Below are 19,597 nucleotides of genomic sequence, written 5' to 3'. Positions count from 1 at the left end.
GGCTTGAACTTTAGTTCCTCTGCAAAAGTCACCATTTTAGCTACCAGAGACCTGTGAAGTTGTTTAAAATACCAGTAAGAATTTTCTTAGATGCCTATTCTCCACACTTCCAAAGCCATCTGACTTCCCTAGCTAACAAGCTTACTTTTATATCCTTTTATATCCTGAATACTTGACATTAACGCTGAAGATCTGCCATACTACTATGCCTCCATATAACAGTATCTTTACACTCGGTTTACAGTTGCTCAGTCATTGTGGAAATAAATAGTAAATTACTTTTTGTGCCTGTAATCCCTAGTCAACCCCTGCCAAAGCAAGCCACTATCTATTAAAAAAAAGTTACAATTCAGATTGCAATGAGGTGACAGCAGACAAAAATATAGTAACAACTCAAATAATAAAAAAAGTATAGTTGAAACATACATATAATACCATACAGTGCTTCCAGATGATGCACTAAACAAGCTCAAATGATGTGCTATGAAGTGGATGTTGAGGTTTCAGAATCATTTGAGAAATTAGTGTTCACATAAGTTCATGTCATCACCCCACTGGTAGCTGACCACTTCCATGAGGGACTAATTTTGAAAAAAATTAAAGCAATTTTTAATCTGAGACATTACAATCCTTAGTGAGTACTGGATAGGTCTACTGATCTTCTCCCTACTTGAAGTAGTGCATATCTTCATTCATATTGTGACTTGCAGCTGAAGGTGACAGGCATCTTAGTTTGATTTTCTCAGTCAAATATTATGCCTTCAGGAGTGTGGCAGCAACAATACTCTCCAACACACTCAACATACTAGCATATCTTTTACTTAGAAATCCTAATGTATTGAATCAGTAAACATTCATGCTTGAGCCTCTTCCATGACTCAAAGATAACAAACAAAACCCCATCATCTTTATCATAAATTATACACAGCAGCAGATTAGGCCGATGATTTATGAAAATCATAAGATCAAGAAAAAAATGCCAACATGGTGATATTGATCTAAGAAAATGCTCAGAAAATGAACCAAACATTTTCTATTTTACAGGATAAATGTACAATAACAAGGGAAAATAACTGCGGAATTGTTATGCGTAAACTACAACAAAATGCTGTTCTGATCAAGTTTGCTTCTCATTCACCAGAGATCTAGTTTTTTTACTATAAGTTTCATACAGTTTGGGCATTGGGCATGTATGGCATTCAACACTGGATAGATAACGTGCATTCTAGCAAAATTTACCTAGCAACTGAAGTAATTTAAACAGTTGACAATATTCGTCAACAGGATATTTCTGAGTTTAGGATCTTGGGGACCATGTTTAAGCCTGAAAAAAAGGAGATGGCAGCCAAGTCAGTTCGTATTCAAAATGATTCTTCTTCAAGTAGCCCTCATTTGAATATATGGGATTGCTTCTCTGCGCGTAGAAGAATTCTACCTTTATAGTTTTATTCCCATAGGGCAATTAAAATTGCTTTTGCTTTGATAAAAATTTATCAATAAAATTAGATGGCCAAAAGAAAACAGTAACAATTTGAGAAGAAGCCTTTCACAGCAAACTGAAAACAAGTTAACACAGAAGTTCTTTTTAACCTGTACAGCCTCTAGGTAAGTCGGTGACTTAAACTTGTAGTAACTGTTGTCTGAAATCTGCTTGGACACAAAATCCTTCAGCCTAGTTCCCATTACTTCTTTTTTAATTACAGTATTCCTTCTAGAGAAAGTTTTCATCATTACAGTGTAAATTAATTTTTATTCCGTTTTGCTAGAGTGAAATACAGTTCTGCTGGAGTGAAATATAAATATGTCATTTACAAATAATTTATATTTTGAATAGACAACTCAAATAATCCAAGGACAATTTTCTTTTCATCACAGTTAAAGTATTTAATGACAAAATCAGTGTTTCCAGTAATGACTCAAGAGAGCAGGTCCCACCTTTTTTTTCCCCAGAATGGCACAAAATAATTTCTACATCTTTGAGAACTTTCAAGGAATTGGTTACAATATATACCAGCAAGTATTACAATTCTGGCATATCATAGCAAAACCTATCTACCTTTAAGATCACTTTTTAGAGAGAACATTTTTGTTAACATTTTACATAATGCACAACTTTTGCTAGACACAAAAGTAGCCTTTTAAGACAGAGTTTTCAGTACAGTAATCAAGTCTAACAACACATTATTTTTATTCTTTGCAGAACTTTAAAAAGATAAAGAAACTATTGATGTTGTTACAATTTACAAATACATTCTTTCATATGAAACATTAACCTGAATTATAGTATATGTTATGTACATGACTATCTAATAATACTAAGTTGTATACACTACAAGCTAAGTTCCAGAAGGAAATTGCAATGCTGTAAGATTTACCTTTGGAGAAACATTTATACACCTCTGATTTTTTTCTAAAAACTACCAAATCTTTACTTTAATGAACAGCAAGAACAAAGTAAACACACAGACAAACTGCTTTTCCTTCATTCAATAACAATAAGTTACGTAGAATTCCCATAGTAAATGGCTTTTGATGGCTGGATAGAAGTCCTGAGTAACACAATACACTTAACTGGAGGATATAAAAAGAAATGCTGAAAAACTGTCAGTGAGACTAAAGTAATGTTTTAGAACAGTTCAACTCACAAAAGGTCTGGAACTTAGCACTGCAACTGTGACCTTGTCCTGTCCAGCTGATATTCATGTAAGCACCTGAAAACCTACGCCTTTTTATCTGAATTTAGCCAACTAATTCTTTTCAGGTTTATCTGATCTGGGTTTTAGACATTTCTTCTAAATTATTGACAAGCTTAGAAGACCAGCTAGATGGCAGCAGTTCAAAACCTATTCTGTCCTTCTCTCAAGAGAAAGACTTGTGACGTTAGCAGCAGAATATAGTTAAAAAAAGTAAGAGTGGAAAAGATGACAACAGAAAAAAGCTATGTGGTCAAAAATGTACTCCCTGACTGATTCCTAATGCAGCTACTTTAAAAAATAGCCTAACATTTTGTCTCTAGCAGAAGTTTAATTTCTAATGAGTGACTGTTTCCCTGGTTAATTTGCAGAAATACCCATAGTCATTACAATAGCACTCAGAAAGCTACTGACATTTCCAGGGCAAGCATTAATTGTATGCAGCTCAACGGAGTGTTCAGAACTCATGTCGTTAATGAGCCTGTTCTGATTTGTAACAGATATGGCCAAATTCGTTTTCAGTTGATGGTGCTGGATGTAGTAACTGATAGACCTGATGCTAAATAGATCTAAATGATCATACGGTACTACACAGATGACAAATTTACTCCTCCTCTCAATTCCCAGTGTGAAATTAAATAAAAAGCTTCACACAAAACAGTTTAAATTACAGGAAAAAAAAACAGATGTAAAGTTTGAATACAATCAGTTAACTAGACAGTGTCCTTAGTTCAAATGAGAATGTTTTCCTAAAGCCAAGCATCTTTTTACAAAATGGGTATTTCCAAGAGATTTTCAGTTGCTTCAGCTTGCAATAACTAAAATATTCTCAATTACTACAGAAGCTTTTATCTCTCTTACAAGCACTGCTCGGAGGATTTTAGACTGTTTAAAGTGTCATTAATAATGCAAAAAATCTTATTCTACATTGAAAATGAAAGCTACAGTACATTCATGTATTGCCAGCTTTCTGGCTCTCTGGTAAGATGAGGACAAAAAAGAAAACCAGGCATCGTCAGAAGATGAAGGCTGAAACTTCTGCTAGGATTTCTGTTTCTAGCTTACTGGTTAAAAAAAAAATAGTGCAGCATCTTTTTTTTTTCCCCTTCATTCTAGAAGTATATTGGAATATCTTAAAAAATGTTAAGAAAACAGCTGTGAAGGAAAAGAATAACCTACTTATTTTTGTAAGAGAATACAGTGCATATATTGCATATAGTGAATACAGAATGAAGTAGGGAGTCACCCTTCCAGTGATAATATATACTGAAAACTGAGAAGCAAACTAGAAATTATGATTCTAATGTACCAAGACATGCTTTTTGAAAGCCTCTATTTTAAAAATCAGACAACTAGCCAACACAGAAGTCATTCTAATCAGACAAATTTCTGAAGTGTTCCCAAAAATTCTTACCATAGAATTTATGAAAAAAGATGACTTGGAAAATAGTGCATTCTCATTTTCCCAGGCCTTTGCATTCTCATTTACATAGGCCTTTAGCCACAGAATCACAGGTAAAAGGAAAAAGAAATGTTATTTTATACCAGATTGCTAAATTCTAGATTGTGTTTGAGGCACAGCTATGTGCGTGTAGATGTAAAATTTATTTTTTCCCTCAATTTTGAAACCTCAAGCATACATTCCGTAGGTTTCATTGTACTATTCAAATAATCAATCCAGAAGGGAAAAATCAGAATATTCAAAATGCAGCACTGGTAACAGATTCCCCTATGAAATTCAGATATGCACTTCTGAATGCTGGTGATGGCACATGCAAAACTTCCTACATTGGGTAGAAGAAACAAGCTTTTCTGTTTCCCAGGACCAAGCAGTCTATTCTCCCCTATAGTTACAACCCCAGGTGTTTAATTCCAACATTCACATTCTGCTAATGCTACATAAAATGAAGAAAAGTATACCTTCTTTGGATTTTATTTCTACACGTATGTCCACAACCAGTTCAATTATTTTCTGTACAACTGGGGAAGAATATTACTATTTTAAACCTGATCAGCTTGTAATTTGGTCCAGTTCCCCTGTTTGCTTTCACTCCTGTAACAACTGAAATACAGGTAGAAAGTACTGCAGGACTGTGTAGCAATATTACAAAAGAGGAACAAAAGTAAGTCAAAAAGGTAGAAATGCAACACTTTTTCCTGCACAGAAACTGAAAGAATGCATCTCCACTGAACTGGAAGAAAAAAAGCACACAGAAGTCTGGATCTCCTGTAAAAGTTACGAATGTAGCCTTTTCAGTTTCTCTTGGGAAGATTTCAACTTTGGGCAGTATCTCAGCATTTGTGCTTCATGGCAAGCTGAAAAAGAAAGGAAAAATGAATGAGAGAGAGATCACATGTAATGATAGCTGTATCAGGCTAACGAGGCTAATCTGGATCAGAAGAGTTCGTAAACCGAATTCTCCCAAAGATGCCTGAAATCCGTCACTTCTTTGCACACAGATATGCAGTCATTTCCTTTACTGTGACAGATAGGCAAAGTCTCCCTTTGCTATGCTGAAAAGGTAGGATTTATCTGCTTTCATAGCTGTGTTTCCCAATGTTCCATTATTTTGCTGTCTGTGAGGAGGGCTTGAGCAAGATGCTAGAAACAAAGACATGCTTAAAAGAACGGTCATTTCGACCTTATGATTTGGATTGTTAAATATAATCAGAAATTCTAGACAAGTAATTTTAAACACCTGTTCAGCAGCTCTGCCACTACGTAATGATAAAAAATTAAGGACTGATTGCCTTTCTACCTCTGTGATTACTGATTACTTCCCTTTCAAATAATTCAAAAATGGACTTAAAACTGGGAATCAAAGGGAGAAGAAAGAGCTAAAGAGAGTTAAATCCTGTATAAAAAGTGTAGACAAACTGCCTTTTGCAAACCAAGCAGAGAACTTAGTTTTAGGCTCTGTATAATAAAAAAAATGGTATCTGTCGATAAGAGCATGCTCACAAAGCTGAGTGAACCCTCTAGGAAGTTACCTGGAAACCAGAACTGGTAGGGGCAGTTAAAATTTCCTTATTTGCTACCGGTGAAATGCTGGTCATTTATTAATGACTCAAATTTAATTGACAAAAGCCTTTGATACTTGAGGACCTGGTCATAAATACGGCATTTAAAAAAAATATTATTTGTAAAGATATACTGGAAAGGCATTTCAGCATGAAAGAACTCCAATCAACACTTTTCTTTCTCCCCTCAAACAAGATTTTATTTCAGAAAAATGTGTCTTTAGCAGGCAACTGCAACAAGTTTTTATTATACAGAACCCATAACTCTGTGCTCCTGGGTAGTCACCAACAAGGGGAAAGAATTTTTTAGAGGCAAACAAAAAGGGTGAAGAAGGTGTCATAAGGAAGATTTGATAGATATCCTGAGCTAAGCTCCAGCCTTTACACAACTAAATATAGATATATGCTTTCATTCAACAAACGCTGATAGCCAAAACCGAAGCACTCTGTGAGTGCAATTGTTTCTGGTGCAAACTAAGTGGTGGGGTTTTTTTGTGTGTTTTTGGGGGGGTGTTTTTTGTGGTGTTTTTTTTTTTAAACAGGTGACTAAGGTGTTTTTTAAATATGCTAAAACAGTGTTCCTATGCCATGCATCTTCCACTCTCTCCATTATGTGTTTTTTATCTTAAAATGACCCGACATATAGCTGAAGTAGAATCATAGAATCATTTAGGTTTGAAAAAGACCTTTAAGATCATCATGTCCAACCATTACCCTAACACTGCCAAGTCCACCACTAAACCATGTCCTTAAGTGCCACGTCTACATGTCTTTTAAATACCTCCACTACATGTCTTTTAAATATCTCCAGGGATGGTGACTCCACCACCTCCCTGGGCAGCCTGTTCCAATGCTTGATAACCCTTTCGGTGAAGAAATTTTTCCTAATATCGAGCCTGAACCTCCCCTGGAGCAACTTGAGGTCATCTCCTCTTGTCCTATCACTTGGGAAAAGAAACCGACATCCACCTTGCTACAACTTCCTTTCAGGTAGTTTTAGAGAGTGATAAGGTCTCCCCTCAGCCTCCTCTTCTCCAGGTAAAACAACCCCAGTTCCCTCAGCCGCTCCTCATCAGACTTGTGCTCCAGACCCCTCACCAGCTTCGTTGCCCTTCTCTGGACACACTCCAGCACCTCAATGTCCTTCTTGTAGTGAGGGGCCCAAAACTGAACACAGTGTTTGAGATGCAGCCTCACCAGAGCCGAGTACAGGGGCACAATCACTTCCCTAGTCCTGCTGGTCACACTATTTCTGATACAGGCCAGGATGCCATTGGCCTTCTTGGCCACCTGGGCACACTGCTGGCTCATATTCAGCCGGCTGCCGATCAACACCCCCAGGTCCTTTTCTGCGGGGGAGCTTTCCAGCCACTCGTCCCCAAGCCTGTAGCGTTGCATGGGGTTGTTGTGACCCAAGTACGGAACCCGGCACTTGGCCTTGTTGAACCTCATCCAATTGGCCTCGGCCCATCCATCCAGCCTGTCCAGATCCCTCTGCAGAGCCTTCCTACCCTCGAGCAGATCAATGCTCCAACCCAGCTTGGTGTCATCTGCAAACTTACTGAGGGTGCACTCGATCCCCTCGTCCAGATCATTGATGAAGATATTCCACAGAACTGGCCCCAATACTGAGCCCTGGGGAACACCACTTGTGACCGGTTGCCAACTGGATTTATCTCCATTCACCACAACCCTTTGGGCCCGGACATCCAGACAGTGTTTTACCCAGTGAAGAGTGCGCCCATCCAAACCATGAGGAGCCAGTTTCGCCAGGAGAATGCTCTGGTAAACAGTGTCAAAAGATTTTACTAAAGTCTAGGTAGACAACATCCACAGCCTGTCCCTTGTCCACTAAGTGGGTCACCTAGTCATAGAAGGAGATCAGGTTGATCAAGCAGGACCTGCCTTTCATAAACCCATGCTGACTGGGCCTGATCACCTGGTTGTCCTGTATGTGCCATGTCATGGCACTCAAGACGATCTGGCTCCATAACTTTCCCCGGCACTGAGGGAAGACTGACAGGCCTGTAGTTCCCCAGATCCTCCTCCCAGTCTTTCTTATAGATGGGCGTCACATTTGCTAACCTCCAGTCAACTGGGACCTCCCCGGTTAGCCAGGACTGCTGATAAATGATTGAAAGTGGTTTGATAAGCACTTCTGCCAGCTCCCTCAGTACCCTTGGGTAGATCTCATCCAGCCCCATACGCTTGTGTATGTCTAAGTGGAGTAGTAAGTCACTAACCATTTCCCCTTGGATTATGGGAGCTTTATTCTGCTCCTCGTCCCTGTCTTCCAGCTCAGGGGGCTGGGTACCCTGAGAACAATTGGTCTTACTATTAAAGACTGAGGCAAAGAAAGCATTAAGTATCTCAGCCTTTTCCTCATCCTTTGCCACTATGCCCCCCCCCCCCCCCCCGCATCCAATAAAGGATGGAGATTCTCCTTAGCCCTCTTTTTGTTGCTAATGTATTTATAGAAACATTTTTTATTGTCTTTTACTGCAGTAGCCAGATTAAGTTCTAGCTGGCCCTTCCAATTTTCTCTCTGCATAACCTCACAACATCCTTGTAGTCCTCCTGAGTTGCCTGCCCCTTCTTCTAAGGGTCATAAACTCTCTTTTTTTCCTGAGTCCCAGCAAAAGCTCCCCGTTCAGCCAGGCCGGTCGTCTTCCCTGCCGGCTCGTCTTTTGGCACATAGGGACGGCCTGCTCCTGTGCTTTTAAGATTTCTTTCTTGAAGAATGTCCATCCTTCCTGGACTCCTTTGCCTTACAGGACTGCCTGCCAAGGGACTCTGTCAGCCAGTCTCCTAAACAGGCTAAAGTCAGCCGTCTGGAAGTCCAAGGTAGCAGTTCTGCTGACCCCCCTCCTTACTTCTCTGAGAATCGAAAATTCAATCATTTTGTGATCACTATGCCCAAGACAGCCTCCAACCACCACATCACCCACAAATCCTTCTCTATTCATAAAAAACTGGTCCAGTGGGGCACCTTCCCTAGTTGGCTCACTCACCAGCTGTGTCAGGAAGTCATCTTCCACACTCCTGGAACGTCCCAGACTGTTTCCTCTCCGCTGTATTGTATTTCCAGCGGACGTCTGGAAGGTTGAAGTCCCCCACGAGAACAAGGGCTAGCGATTGTGAGACTTCTCCCAGCTGCTTATAGAATATTTCATCTGCCTCTTCATCCTGGTTGGGTGGTCTGTAACAGACTCCCACTGTGATATCTGCCTTGTTGGACTTCTCCCTGATTCTTACCCATAAACACTCAATCCTATCATCACCATCGTCAAGCTCTAGACAGTCAAAACACTCCCTAACATACAGGGCTACCCCACCACCTCTCCTTCCTTGCCTTTCCCTTCTGAAGAGTTTGTAGCCATCCATTGCAGCACTCCAGTTGTGCGAGTCATCCTACCATGTTTCTGTGATTGCAACTATATGATAGTTTTCCAGCTGCATAACAGCTTCCAACTCCTCCTGTTTGTTGCCCAAGTAATGTCCAGACATACAAATTAAGCTGCGAGAGAAATCTGTATCCAGTCGTGATACTATAGTGGTGAAATTAATTATGGGCTGACAATAATTCAAAGTACTTTTATTATTTTACTGAAGGCAACTATAAAGCAACCGAAATGGGAACTCTGCTTTGCTGCACAAAGTGTTCACAAATACTAGTATGTTAAAATTGGTGCCTTTCTCTTCATTGTCACTGCTTTGCCAGAAAGTTACAATTTTGCCATTTAAGCAACACTCAGCTGAACCTTGCTCTCCTCATTTCACTGAAGTAATATGTTTTCTTTTCTGTACAAACAGCATCTAAGGTCTGAGTAGCAGCTGCCCCTCAAAGACTTAACCAGAGGAACATTAACAGTAAACAATACCGTACCAAAACACCAACAAAGCTCTCTTGCAAACCAAAGCATACCACCATAAAACAACAGTTTCTCTAACCTAATACATTCCTGGGTGGCTACCCTATGCGTTTTTGTGAGATAACAGTAGAGGAATTGCAGGACTACTGCACCTCTAAGATACAATTCAAGACTTGGGGCACCAATATAGAAAAATTTGCAAGAAAAAAATGTAACCCCCATTTTAATACGTTATCCTATGATCATTAAGATGACAAGTATTCATTTGCGCTCCTCTGAGAACTAAACTATATTTTGTTTTATTCAAACACAAAAGATGTTATTTTCTTGTTAGAAAGACAAAACCGAAGCATTTATTACAAATCCTTAACTATCATCCACTGAAAGACTGTCACACTCCTGTTTCAGGCAGCTGGGATAGCTTCAACAGCACATGGCTTCACACTTATCTGAGGAAGACTGGGAATCTGTAGAACCTGACTGGCAGGAAGGCTTCATAAATCTCAGCCCAGCACACTGTCCAAACGGAGATTATCCTTTTCTATTCTGCATCACTTAAACATTTCCTGCAGAAACTGTTCTCACTTACTGCCACGGAGACATGTAAGCTCAAATGACTGTGTAGAAAATCCTGACTGAGAATTTTCCCATATTTTTTACTTGATTGAAAAAATAAAATACTTGCATTGTAGATGTTTTTAGCTTCTCCACTATTCCTGCTACGTTTCCCTCCAATTTTTGTTTTGAATTATTACATCAGGATTACGTAAACTTTTGTTTCTAAATATGGTACAGTACAGGCTATTAAAGATGGTATTTTTATTACAATACTGCATCCTTTAATCCTGAGATTTTTAAAATAAGATTTTTCTAATAAAACCTGTTCAAGAGATTTGTTTCTGTTCACAGCATGTCTTCATCTGTGGAACTGCTGTTTTGCACATGTGGAAGACGAAAGGGCAACACACACTAAAGAAACCTATTCAAATCTTAATCAAGATGCATGGCGGGCCAAATATCAGAGGCGTTTTTCATTTTTGAACTCCCTACCAAGCAGCACTCTATGCTTTACTCTAAAGCAGCAAACCTTTTGTCCCCTATCCTAGAAGCAGTGGTAGCTGCTGTTTAAGGTTGTTTTTTTTAAGTTGGCATAGTTATCATCCCTGGGTGGAAAAAATAAAAAAGGTGGTGGTGTTAGATGGAAGAGTCCAAAAGCAGGCTCGTACCATAGTCAGGCCACTAAGTTGAACCATGTTAATCTAAATGGACCACAAAGTAGAGGATTATCTCAGTTTTGTGACATTTTAAAGACTACATAAGACAGAGGTTTGTATAGAACTGCAAGGTATCAATCCAGGATTTCTACTATTAATGCAGTAGCCAGGCATTTTTTGGCATAAGCATGACAAAGCCTAACGCATGTGCTAAGCAGCAAAACTATCAAACTTGCATGCTAAAATGGTTGCTCACGTTCAGAAAACTTTTGCCTTGTTTTTGAAAAGCACTCCACCTGCTGTGGGTGTGTTACACAGCCACCAAATCAAATGCTGTGGATACCTAGAATTTCTGTCACAGAGGTGGAAGGTCAGCACCATTATGCACACGCAGAAGCAACAGACGTAGTACTATGAACACCTTCCACCAAGAACAGATGTCCATACATTCCTGAGATGGAACAATTCCTCAAAATCCTCATAAGTAACATTTCCAGACATAAAAAGATATGTCTTCAGAAAGAGACAGTCACAGACCTATGATTACTTATCAAAGGGGATTAACAACAATTTCACTATACTGCTGTACAAAGTATGAGGAATAGTACCAAACAGTAGGGGGAAGATGGATTTGAAACGTGCTTCAGGAAGGTGAAGATAGGTAGTTTCAATTCAAGCGGAAAGGCAGCACACCTCAGATCTATGCACAGAAGAAGTTATAAAACAGAAATCTGCCAAGTGAGGAACAGCATGAAGGAAAACAGCAAGCTGTTTGTAAACAGTGACTATCTGCAATTCTAGAGCTTCCTCCTCTCAAAATAAAGGAATGTGTGACTTTAACTACTGAGAGCCTTATCCCACCATAATCTTACCTTGTGTGCAGTTTCTGCAAATTGCTGAGCACTGTTTTTCAGCTCCTCTGTCTTTTCTTCTGCTCGACCTAGCCTTTCACCACGCTCATTCAAAGCCTGACTTGCCTTCTGTACTGCACTTGTCACACTGTCTGCTGCTGAATGGAGTATGCTGTTTCCTGCAATATCAAAAGAAACTATTAGAACAACCAAATACATATTTGCTTTGTATTGAATACAACTGTTTTCATTTATAATGTTCTAGAGCTGACATGTTATCTCCTAGTTTACGATCTAGTTGCAGTTTGCATAATGGGATAAGTTACTGTTTTCTCACTCAAAGCATATTAGTAGCAAATTGTAAACAAGTACCATACGGCAACATAATACTTGGGGAATATAAGGAAGCAGTGGACATAACTTAGCTATGTATTATTTTTTAAGCCTTATGCTCATATGTCATTTCAGGAAGCTATTCTACTAAATCTGTGAAACTGTTCACAAGGGCACACAGCTTCTTCACCACACTCTCATGTTAATATAGATTAACTTTCTTTGGAAGTTACACTGTTTCCCTAGACAATAAATGATTGACACTGCAGGACACGTCTGTATGAATTCACCATTTTTTTCCACATTATAAATGAAATATTATTATAATAACTATAAGTGCACTGTGAACACTATTACTACAGTTACTTTACGCTACTCTGATCTATTTACCTTTGACCCTTCTCCACACGGAGTGCCAGCCATGTTTCATGTGACAACATACTTTATTTAAACCTTAGTATTTAAAGTCCCAGCAAGGCTCAGTATCATCTAAGCCTTTAGCTTTACCATCCAAATCAACTTATCAGTTTCTCTGTTTCTTCTCTGGCACATCATGTAGTAGTTTCTTTAAGTTTTCAGTAGAACTGCATTTCTCCTCTACATTTATCCCTTTTAAATGCTCACTCTTTTCAGTACTCCTTTCTATACCGCTTCTCAACAGAAGGGGTTATCCTCTTTCTGGAATGAACTTGGGATGAATGTTTATAATATGAACCACAGTACAAACTGAAAAGTCTTCAGAGAAAGTTACACGTTAACAGTATGAACTGGTATGTATTAAAATACATATAGGACAAAATAATTTTTTTTGTCCTATCCTTTAACCTTTTCAGGAAAAGGACTAGTAAAAATTCAGCTTTTCGCAATACAGTAGTCCCTTGGTGTCTTCCACAAGCTTTAAAACTTAATCTACCTTACAGGGAATTTGTTATCTAGGGTTTTGTTGTCTAGACATATACAAAGGCACTGTGAGAGCCAGAAAGCCAGTACAGATAGAGCATTAACCCCTAGGCATGCTGTGGCCAGTTTTCTAAACTGCCCCAAATATTGTAATTGCCCAGAGCCTTTTTTCACAGCATTAAAACCAAATATGTAATACTTCTAAATGAGTTACGCTGGTAAAGGCACGAAACTAGTTCAACACATGAAGCTGAACTGAGCACTACAGCAAGTCTGCTGTTCTTACGGACATTCAAAGACAAATGAAAACAAACACAAACCTACTGCTTTTATCATTAATCTGAAAATCATACCTACTCAAAAATATTACCAGGTTAAAAAATAAAACCCAAACATTAATTTGAAGGGTTATTTTGCTACTAGTTTCATAAGAAAAAAGGACAAAAGACCCATTCATTCTCATTTTACAGATAACATTCTTTTCCTTAGAAACAGCAAACAAACAATGAAGAGTGAAACTGAAGGTTGCCCCAAGTAGCCTGTGGAACAACAGCAGAAGCTGCACATGCAGGAACTCTTGAGATAAAAAATTGCCTTGAAATTTTATTAAACTAAAACACAACTAGTATCAAACTATGGAGGTGGGGGAGGAACTCAAGAACCTACAGACAATGACTCACATATGATGAGTCAATACCAAGCTAAGAGCACCCTGGCCTCCTGTATACCAATATTGTTACATTTTTCACATCAGTCATTAAAAATAATGGATGTATAGGATGTGAAACAGCTACAGGTTTGTTTTTTTCTATTGTTGCATGGAACAAAGAGGCTGCATTTAGAAAAGGAAAATAACTATCGGCATTAATGTTGAAGAGATGAATATCTGAGAACACTGTGAGTTGGAATTTGCAGACAGAAATGAAACTATCTCTTCTATTGGTCTCTCTTCAGACACTGAGGAGTCTGATAATAAAACCAAACAACTTTAAATATTGCACACTTTCTTACTTCAAGCTTTTTCAGTCAATTGTTATTTTGTTCATAACTTTTTCCTTTAAAGCCAGTTCTTAGGCTTAGTTCTTTTGGCTTCTGTTCAAGTGGCTTTTCCAATAAACACATGTACTGGGCAACACCACACTGGAAATAGTTTCCCTTTTTTGGTGGTGCGATCTAAAGGCTTTAACCTCTTGTATAAATCAGTGCTTAAGAGTTTTAAAAGCTCTCAACACTGGATTAACTCTGTTGTTGCTTTAAAAGATCATAAAGCTTCTGCTGAATTCAAGGGAAGCAGGGTACATGGAGAGCCTTATAAAACTAAGCATCTTCTGAAGTCTTAAAATGTGCTGGGGAGTAGAATTTAACACATTGCTGACCTTCTCTCAATGTCAGTAGGAAATTGCAGAACAAAAATATGCTGTATTTTCTTTATGCCTGAAAATATCAGGATTTGTGGCCAAAGATTGATACCTATTTCTCTCACATTGTTTTCAGCAGAGAAGAATGAACTTGGAAGTTTGGCACAATGATAGTAATTGTTTTTCTCTCTAGCTAATACAGTATTGTGTACTCTCCAGGTAAGATCTGCTGTATTTTTCTACGGGCAGTGACTTGCAGAAGCTGCTATTCTGAGACTGTTTTGGAGAACTACTTTTAGATAATCTTTTCCAATGGAATGTCAGTAAATAAAAAAAAATTCCACTCTAATCTATGAGCAACACAGAAACCCATGTGTCAGTAGTCTGTTGAATTTCATCAGTATATTTCTAGAGCATATGTAGGTGGTTGCTGGTATGACTGACTATGCCTTGTCCTTATATTAGTATCACTGCAAGAATAGCAACACTTTTAGTGGATGTATTGGAGAATCATTCCTATGAACAAATCACTTATAACCTGCAAAATTTTTAAGCTGTTCTTCAGGAGATAACTACTGTGATTCAAGATCTTCAGAGAAGTTTGTTCCATGACTGAACAACAAAACTGCCTGAACTGTACCCACTTAGGTGTAAACTTATGCCAGCCAGCTGCACTGAGCCACTGAAGAAAAACCTAAAGAAATGTGACGGTCAACAACTCTTTCCTAGAGTCTGTAAAGACTGTTTTCCATCTTTGCTTAGTTTTTACCAAAGACATGACAACTGCTGTTAATCACCCTTTTTTTTTTTTCTTTTTTCTTTTCTCTCTGTGGAGAGTCTGAGGGATTTCAGGACTTCGCATCTACTAGGTTAGAGACGCAAACTCCCCAATGGAAGACTTTCAACAGCTTTTCACATACATCTTCTCAGGAAAGAGCTTTTATAACACTTGCAAGATGAGAGAAACACCACCAAAATATGGTTTTGGGTCAGCTGATGTTCTGAACTGTTTTTAGTAGGAAAGAACTCTCATTGTTCCCAAGATGTTCAACTCCAAGGGCCTGTGAGCTTACATTTTGCATGGCTACAGTCTTCACTGTGAACAGAGAGAGTCTCATGCTTTTGTTGCTGCTTTTTCTAAGGTTAAGGAGATCCTCCCATTTTTGGAGCACATATATATTCTATAGCAGTTGAGACTACAGACTTTTCTCTTTCAAATAAACATGAAAGGAAAAAAGAAAAGTTTACATATTTTGTCATTTTATTAAACAGCTTTTTTTGAAGTCTCTATTAAGGACAAGCACACAGCTTTTTACTATCTAACAGTATTTGCAGACTCACTGAGTAAGTGGACCAAATTTTGCCAGATAACATGGGGAAAATATGTATTTATGCCAAGTTCAATATAAAGTATTAGGTTAATATTAATTTCTAGTATCAAAACATGTACATTTAGTCCAATTTCAGTTTGAAATTAAAGCTTAATTCAGTGGGTTTCTTCATTTTAATTTTGCTGTCTATAAAAGCACAGAAACATACTGCTAATTTATTTTCAGTTGCTCAAACAAGTGGCTTAATAAGGTCACTTCTAATACAGCTTTTTCTTCTATAATACTTTTTGTCTTATTATCTGAAGTTGTCTACCCAGCGGAAAGGAACATGCAGATTTCCAAATCAATCAATAACTACACAGCTTGGTAATCCAATTTGCTAAGCAAATTACATGTTTTCTTTTGAATTTGCTATAGTGAAATATAAATTATTGGAATTAAATTCCCCTCTCCCCTTAGAAAATTCAATTAGAGACCTGTATAATTATACATAACATTACTGGGGCCCAAAGGCGCAGAAATAGCAGAAAGGCAGCGGCCCTTGGGTAAGTCCTTTAGATCAGTGATCCTAGCAGTGTTACTTGCTGATAGACATAAAAACTGAAGTAGTAACACTTTGCAGGAAGCACCGCAGCTCCTCTCAGTCTCATTTTTAAATTTTTGGCTCTTACGATGACAAGCTATATTAGGGGGTCTTGCAGCCCATGAAATCAGGTGACATTGCTTTAGGCTTTTTATCATGCACAAGAGAAAACTACATCCTTAAACCCACCATACTCAGTACCTAAAAGGTACAGAGATACTATCATCAATCAGCATGGGAACTGGTCTATTTGTTGAAGAAACTAATTGGTCTCTAGAGATATCATTATTTAGTTTGCATGATTTGTTTTATCACACATTCATAAAAGGTTTATCGTATTCTCTATTAGCCGTATCAAATGTATTTCAGTTCAATGCAGGGATTTATCTATACATTAATGATAAGACTCTACAGTGACTGATTTGTAAATGCAAGCATTCACTTTTTAATTGTATATGCATTAATGCAGCATTTAGCAACTACCTTCTTCTGAGAAGGAAATAAATGCAATTAGCTACAATAATTAAGTTCCATCTATCACATGAAGAATTTTTTTTTACTTAAAGAAAACAGATATTTATGATTCCCATTGAACTGCATAAAACTGGACCTGTGTCACTGAATAAAGGTTAAAAGCATAATGACAATCAGTTCAAGTTCATTAACAAGACCACCTCTATCACAACATAATTATTCTATATGTCTACACTACTATTTACGCTCAGATATACTGGTGCCACTAAAATTTCAACAGACGTTTGGAAACATTGTAAATACAAAGAATCGCTTTTTTTCTCCTTCACTATTTTGTGTTTTGTTATCTGCCTGTGCACTCATCAGTTAAGAACCAAAAGCACTGAACAATTAAAATATCAATACAAAACTAAAGGACTCTAGGGAGAAGAGAAAGGGGCTGAACAATTAAGAATGAACATATCCTTGTGAAAGAAGGAAGCATCACAGAGATGCTTTTTGTAAGTGGGAAAGTGGTTTGAAGAAGGGAAGAGGCTATATAGTATAGCATTATTTATCTTCCCAAGTTACTTCAAAACACTTACTGAAAAAAGTTTAAATTGACAAAAGCCAAATATAAAAAAACACTAAGAGGGGAAGAGATGAATATAAATTCTGTGTTTCCTGACAAAGAATAGCAAAAGAAACCTATGACTGTATTTTTAATTATAGCCAGGAATTAGGATTACTTTCCAGTTTATCTCATCACTCCTCAAAAATGGAGGTGACAAAGACAGAATATAGCTTCAAAAGGGAATTTTGAAAATAAATCACCTTTTTAATTTCCATCTAAAATTAATGATGATCCATTTGACTTATAAACCAGACCAGCTTTAAATTCTTTGCTTAGCTATAGCAGTTTTCTAAGCCTTCATACCAATGATTATTATTATTATAGACTCTATACACATATATGAAGTTTGATTATATTATAAATAAAATTACAAAGAAAAAAAACCCAGTTTGCTAATATTTTGATCTTCATAGGTTCCAAATCTCTTACCACCAAGTTACCTAAGCATGGGAAAAAATGCTCAAGATAAACCGTAATTTCAGGTCAAGTATTTCTGTTATTTTTAAAGATAATACATCTGTTTTTAAATGAACTGCAGAAATACAATGAAGCTAAATTTTTCCCTTAAAAAAACACAGTTAATTTCTTAGGTCTCTCTTAGCATTTCATCCTATCATCCAGGCTGTTAAATAGCATGGGCCTTTGTGCTGACTTAAAAGGAATGCCAATAGTAACTGGCTACCATTTGGACTGTGAACTGCTGACCATTACCCTTGATGTCCACCCACGCTGTTGTCCGTCTATCCAGTCTATATTTCCCCAGCTTTGCTATGACAGTGCTAGAGAAGACAGTGTTGAATGCCTTGCTGAAGTCAAGAAAAATGCCATCTGCTGCTCTCCCTTCAACCACGAAGCCAGTCACTTCATCACAGAAGACAAGCTGGTGAGGAACAAGTTGCTTTTAACAAATCTCTGGTGTCAGCACACCTTGCCCTGTGTGTGTCTAGAAAGGTTTTTTCCCCCAAGGATTTGCTCAATAAACTTACAAAGGTAAAAAATGTATTTCAAGTTAACTAGCAATTGAAGTTTTCAGCACAGAATTATTACCTGGTTCAAATAAATGTTAAATACCAAAGCTTCTCTATGGATGCAAACAGAACCCAAACTCATGAAAAGCTCATTTAATCTTCAGTCCTACACATTATACGGCTATTCATGTGGGGTGTTGTCTTAGCTGTCAATGTCAAGCATTAATTTTCAAATTCCAGCCTTAGTAAAAATTACTAGTCATTTGCATGTCTCAAAGTAGAAGTGGTTTGGGGTTTTGGGGTGTGTTGGGTTTTTTTGTTTGTTTTTTCTTTTTGAATTTTCAAACTTTTTTTATCCACCTCCATCTTGGTTTTCCTAAAGGGTTTTGAAAAACACCTACCCATAATTACTGCACAGCAAAGATCCACAGTATTTCCTTGATACTAAACTCTTTCACTACTTCTTTAAAAAGTTTTAATAAACGTGAGAAAAAAATTTATCAAATCTACCAATATGGCAGCTCATACCAGTCACAATGAGACTTTTTTTTACCTTTTGTGTCTTTTTGTCAGCGAAAGGCTGCTATTTTAGCATTCTGGTAGGTCATCTCTCTGGCAGAGATAATGTTTGTTATGCTAAACCTGAAGGTACTGTGGCTCAAGCAGCATGAAATTGAGGGGGAAGAAATCCTCTAGTGTGGGCTGCTGTGTGGCAATTTTACTTGTTCCAGCTAAGTATCTCCACCGACAGTGCTGATCAACAGCTTGCAAGTAACCAGGCTCTGCAGTCTGCAGCCCATGAACACCCATGACACAGGCTTCCCTAAACCTCCCCTTAAATCTACTAGAATACAAGCATCTCCACTGCAAAGCTTCTCTCCACATTCAAGGATGAGCTGGGATTTGCCCCACAGAAAAACTAAAGTGTTTCTGAACACAGCAGAAATCGGATGACTCATACATCATTACTTTGGACTCACAACAGCTAAAACAAATCACAGAAATTCTCAATCCTGAGTTACAGTTAGCAGTGCTTGCCAATATTAACATGTCTTATGCCCACATTATTATTTAATTTTACTTTCACTTTAATCTATCTAGCTACAGGTAGGAACTGTATTGAAGCCAGCTGTTTGATCTCCTTCAGACAACCATGCTTTAACCTGTTTAAATGCTGTAAACCTTCCCTTTAGCATTCCTTCCTCTCCCCAAAAGCATTGGAAATTGGTAATTTTGTTTGTCAAATAATGATTTAAGGTGATCACTGCTATCAAAGACAAAATACTAGGGTAAATTGATTTTGGTCTGATTTGGTTTGAATGTTCATTATGTTCCAAGAAAACTCCTGAAGATGTTGTTTAACAAAAATTGATGGACATTTAAGAA

At 37.8% G+C, this 19,597-nt stretch overlaps 1 protein-coding gene across 3 annotated transcripts in view; it reads right to left on the bottom strand.

The window, feature by feature from the left end:
* Positions 1-4,976: 4,976 nt before the first annotated feature.
* STXBP6 (syntaxin binding protein 6) overlaps positions 4,977-19,597 on the bottom strand; it is an 85,975-nt gene continuing 71,354 nt past the window's right edge. For 2 of the 3 annotated variants that reach the window (XM_059819875.1, XM_059819877.1), the window contains 2 exons: positions 11,673-11,830; positions 4,977-5,009 (listed from right to left, as the gene is read on the bottom strand). In XM_059819875.1, coding sequence (XP_059675858.1) covers positions 4,986-5,009; positions 11,673-11,830 — 182 coding nt within the window. In that variant the 3' untranslated portion in view covers positions 4,977-4,985. The remainder of the gene's footprint in view (positions 5,010-11,672; positions 11,831-19,597) is intronic. The other variant, XM_059819876.1, reaches the window with a different exon arrangement.

This window comes from Gavia stellata, chromosome 7, assembly GCF_030936135.1.
Source record: "Gavia stellata isolate bGavSte3 chromosome 7, bGavSte3.hap2, whole genome shotgun sequence".
NCBI classification, from domain to species: Eukaryota; Metazoa; Chordata; class Aves; order Gaviiformes; family Gaviidae; genus Gavia; species Gavia stellata.
The sequence above is the reverse complement of the archived record's forward strand: the minus strand, read 5'-3'. Positions and strand labels throughout refer to the sequence as shown.